Here is a 3,381-nt window from a genome sequence, read left to right on the forward strand (position 1 = left end):
GTTTTCTAGGATTTTTTAATCATGTTACAGAGGAGAGAGTACAGCTTTGATTCTCCTTTGCATCATATGAAATATTGTGTATATTGGACACTTCTACATTTGTGACAGCATCTGCTATAAATAGATTTTTACCAATATATAAAAGTATCTGATGAAATTTCAACACTTATTTCAAGACCCTGTTATGTTGTTTTTAGGTTATATGTTACATTTGTTAATTGGTTGAAATTAGTATATACATTTAATGCATTTCAGGTAATAGACATCCTTCTTTCGGCTTAGCTTAGAAAATACAATAAGGAACACAATTAACAAAAACAGCTTAACAATTAGGAGCAAATAGAAGCAAAGAGTAAAAAAAGTCAAATTTGGACAGGAATTAACAAAAAGATGAGGGAAAATTAGTGGTTTGTAGAGGAAAATCTTACAAAATTGAATGTAATGGTTTTCCCAAACTTAAAAAACAGCATTTGTTGAAAGGATTCAAAGATCTGTGTTGAAGTTTTTTGGGTATTTTGTGATATAATATGTCTCATTCCTTCTACAGATGTTTTATTCACTTGAAAATCGCAGGCACGTGAATACCATCCTACAAGAATTCCAGGATTTTCTGTACCAGCGGGTAAAATACCTGACCCCTCATTACACTATACTCCCATATAAATTGTTAGGACTGGGTCCTGAATTGTGGATTGATTTGATGAAGGAACCATGGTGTATGGTGGGGTCACAGTCATCCTAACACTTCTAAAAGTGTCAAATGCCGGAGGACTCTGTGCTGCCACCTAGTGGAAGATTGGGGACACAGGCCACCAGAGAATTGAGTGCTAAAGCCATTTCATTGAAAAAAAAGCCCTTTTGATCAATTTAGAGAGCTGATAAAATTGGTTTTAAAAACTTGAAATAAAATCGACTTCCAAATTGGGGAAAAACTCTTTCTTATGTATAAGACTTGGGTGTAAAAGCATTTTTAAGTAAGATAGTTTGCACCGTAGTTACTTGGCAGGTAGACTGGATTAAAGTACCAGATTCAGTATCAAACAAAATACTTTGCAGTAGAATGGCGCAGGTGGAGAGAAGCCCACCCGTCATAAGTACCATCAAAATGGAAGCAAGGAGGCCTGGCAGACTCCTGCATCTAAACCAAAGAAAAACAACACTAACAAATGGGAGTGAGAGGAAAAGAAATTATACAGGAACTCCTACAGCATGACCAGGCTTAGAATAGTGGCGGGACCCCAAGTACATGAGCTTGAGGAATGGAGCAGATGGAAAGTAAAAGGTATGGGGGTATTGGTCATTGTGTTTGACCAAAAGAAAAAGCAAAAGACTTGATAAAGTGGATCACAAGAGGGCTTGGGTGAGCAAACCAAAGGAAAACCAAGTGATCCCCCAGGTAGCAGAATGAAAGTGGTAAAAGGAACTCAGAAGGAGCAGACTGACAGTTAAAGTTGGGTGACAACAGGCCTGGGAAGAATTGGGCACCCATAAGTCACTTCCTAAGCTTGCCATCTAGGAACAAGGCAAAGGTATCTCATCTTTATTAGGAGTACATCTAGGTAGTTTAGTTTTTAAAAAGGAAAACTTTTCAAATGCAGCTTCGGAAATATATTTCAATCTAAAATTTCTCCTAGAACTTAAAAATATTGAACATGTCGCTATCATGATATATAAATTCCAGGTTTATTCAGGTGTGCTGTTGCAGGAAATGATGCCTTTCCTACATTTGGTTTCTCTTTTATCTTACAGCTTCCTATCAGTCCTTCTTTGAAGGTCCTCAGACTGAAGCCATCTAGGATGTGTAAAAGAGTCCGCTAGCAGGTCACTGACCTTTTGGAATTATATGAGCGGATTCTGATAGGGGATAACACTGAAGAGAAAAAAATGCTCATGGGTGAGATTAAATCTCTCTTAACAGAAAAATAAAAATATTTTTGTGCTGAATATTTAAAGTGCTTCACCAAGTGTGCAGTGGGTATTGGCTGTGCTGTAGGAGGTGGTGTCCTGTGCTTGGCTGGTGGGATTGCAGGGGCAGCGGTGGCTGGGATGGCGCTCGCTGCTTGAGGCCTGGTAAGCTGTCACCAAGGTGTACACCCCAGGGCGATATGGTAGAGCGCAGTCCTCGCCCCAGCTCACAATGCCAGCCTGGTACCAGACACCGTCAATATTACACACCAAAGGCCCACCGGAGTCTCCCTGGAATTTATTGATTATAAATAATTAGATCCAAATGTTCCACTGTTAGAAATAAATTATACAGGTGGGTGGATTCCTACAAACCTGACTTTTTATTGCAGCCCCCCTTGGGGCATTTTTTTCAGACCCTCCCATATGGACCTATATGGGTACCAACAGCATGCAGGATATGGCAAAGGGGCAGAATCCTTCTATATAAACTGGAAAGTGTCAGCATTTCATCATCTAAACTTAACAAGGATGACTTACATTAAAATGATCACTTTTATGTGTTTGAGATATCTACATAAGTTTCCCTTTGTTTTCTCAATAATTGTTTTTGCCCACCTGGCAGGAATCTTTCCTCCCCTCAGGGTACCCAGAGCAGATCTCATCATCATGGATGATAATTGTGTTGGTGCTTTCACTGGATCCTATGTGATACATCTGATCGCAGGTCACGTGATCAATGAGCGGCGTCATTACCTTCTGCAGCGTTCCTGGATAATGGAGGCTGACTGTGGGTGGAGCCAAAAGAATGACAACATAAGGGGATGAGGGGATGACATCACTGGACTGTACATCATTTAGAAATTAGAGTTATAGAGGAAGGAGCAGAGTCCTTAAGCAGGGCAGAGTACTTTAGGAAAGGGGAGTTTTAGAGGAAGGAGCAGAGTCCTCCAGCAGAGTATATCAGGAGAGGAGAGTTATAGAAGAAGGAGCAGAGTCCTCCAGCAGAGTATTTCAGGAGAGGAGAGTTATAGAAGAAGGAGCAGAGTCCTCCGGCAGAGCAGAGTATTTCAGGAGAGGAGAGTTATAGAGGAAGGAGCAGAGTCCTCCAGCAGAACAGAGTATTTCAGGAGAGGAGTGTTAAAGAGGAAGGCGCAGAAATGTCTAGCAGGGCAGAGAATTTCAGGAGAAGAGAGTTATAGAGGAAGAAGCAGAGTCCTCCAGCAGAACAGAGAATTTCAGGAGAGGTGTGTTATGGAGGAAGCAGCAAAGTTCTCCAGCAGGGCAGAGTATTTCAGGAGAGGAGAGTTATAGAGGAAAGAGCAGAGTCCTTCAACGGGACAGAAAATTTAAGGAGAGGAGAGTTATAGAGGAAGTAGCAGAGTCCATCAGTAGAGCAGAGTATTTCAGGAGAGGAGAGTTATAGAGGAAGGAGCAGAGTCCTCCACCAGGGCAGAATATTTCAGGAGAGAAGAG

At 41.1% G+C, this 3,381-nt stretch overlaps 1 protein-coding gene across 1 annotated transcript in view; it reads right to left on the reverse strand.

Moving 5' to 3' along the window:
- Positions 1–1,947: 1,947 nt before the first annotated feature.
- The window catches only part of LOC140344942 (serine protease 33-like), a 4,832-nt gene continuing 3,398 nt past the window's right edge, over positions 1,948–3,381 (reverse strand). Inside the window, exons 4-5 of the mRNA XM_072432129.1 lie at positions 2,524–2,693; positions 1,948–2,196 (exon numbers count right to left, since the gene is read on the reverse strand). Of these exons, the coding sequence (XP_072288230.1) occupies positions 1,948–2,196; positions 2,524–2,693 (419 nt within the window). The remainder of the gene's footprint in view (positions 2,197–2,523; positions 2,694–3,381) is intronic.

The sequence above is a fragment of the Pyxicephalus adspersus genome, unplaced genomic scaffold, assembly GCF_032062135.1.
Source record: "Pyxicephalus adspersus unplaced genomic scaffold, UCB_Pads_2.0 Sca228, whole genome shotgun sequence".
NCBI classification, from domain to species: domain Eukaryota; kingdom Metazoa; phylum Chordata; class Amphibia; order Anura; family Pyxicephalidae; genus Pyxicephalus; species Pyxicephalus adspersus.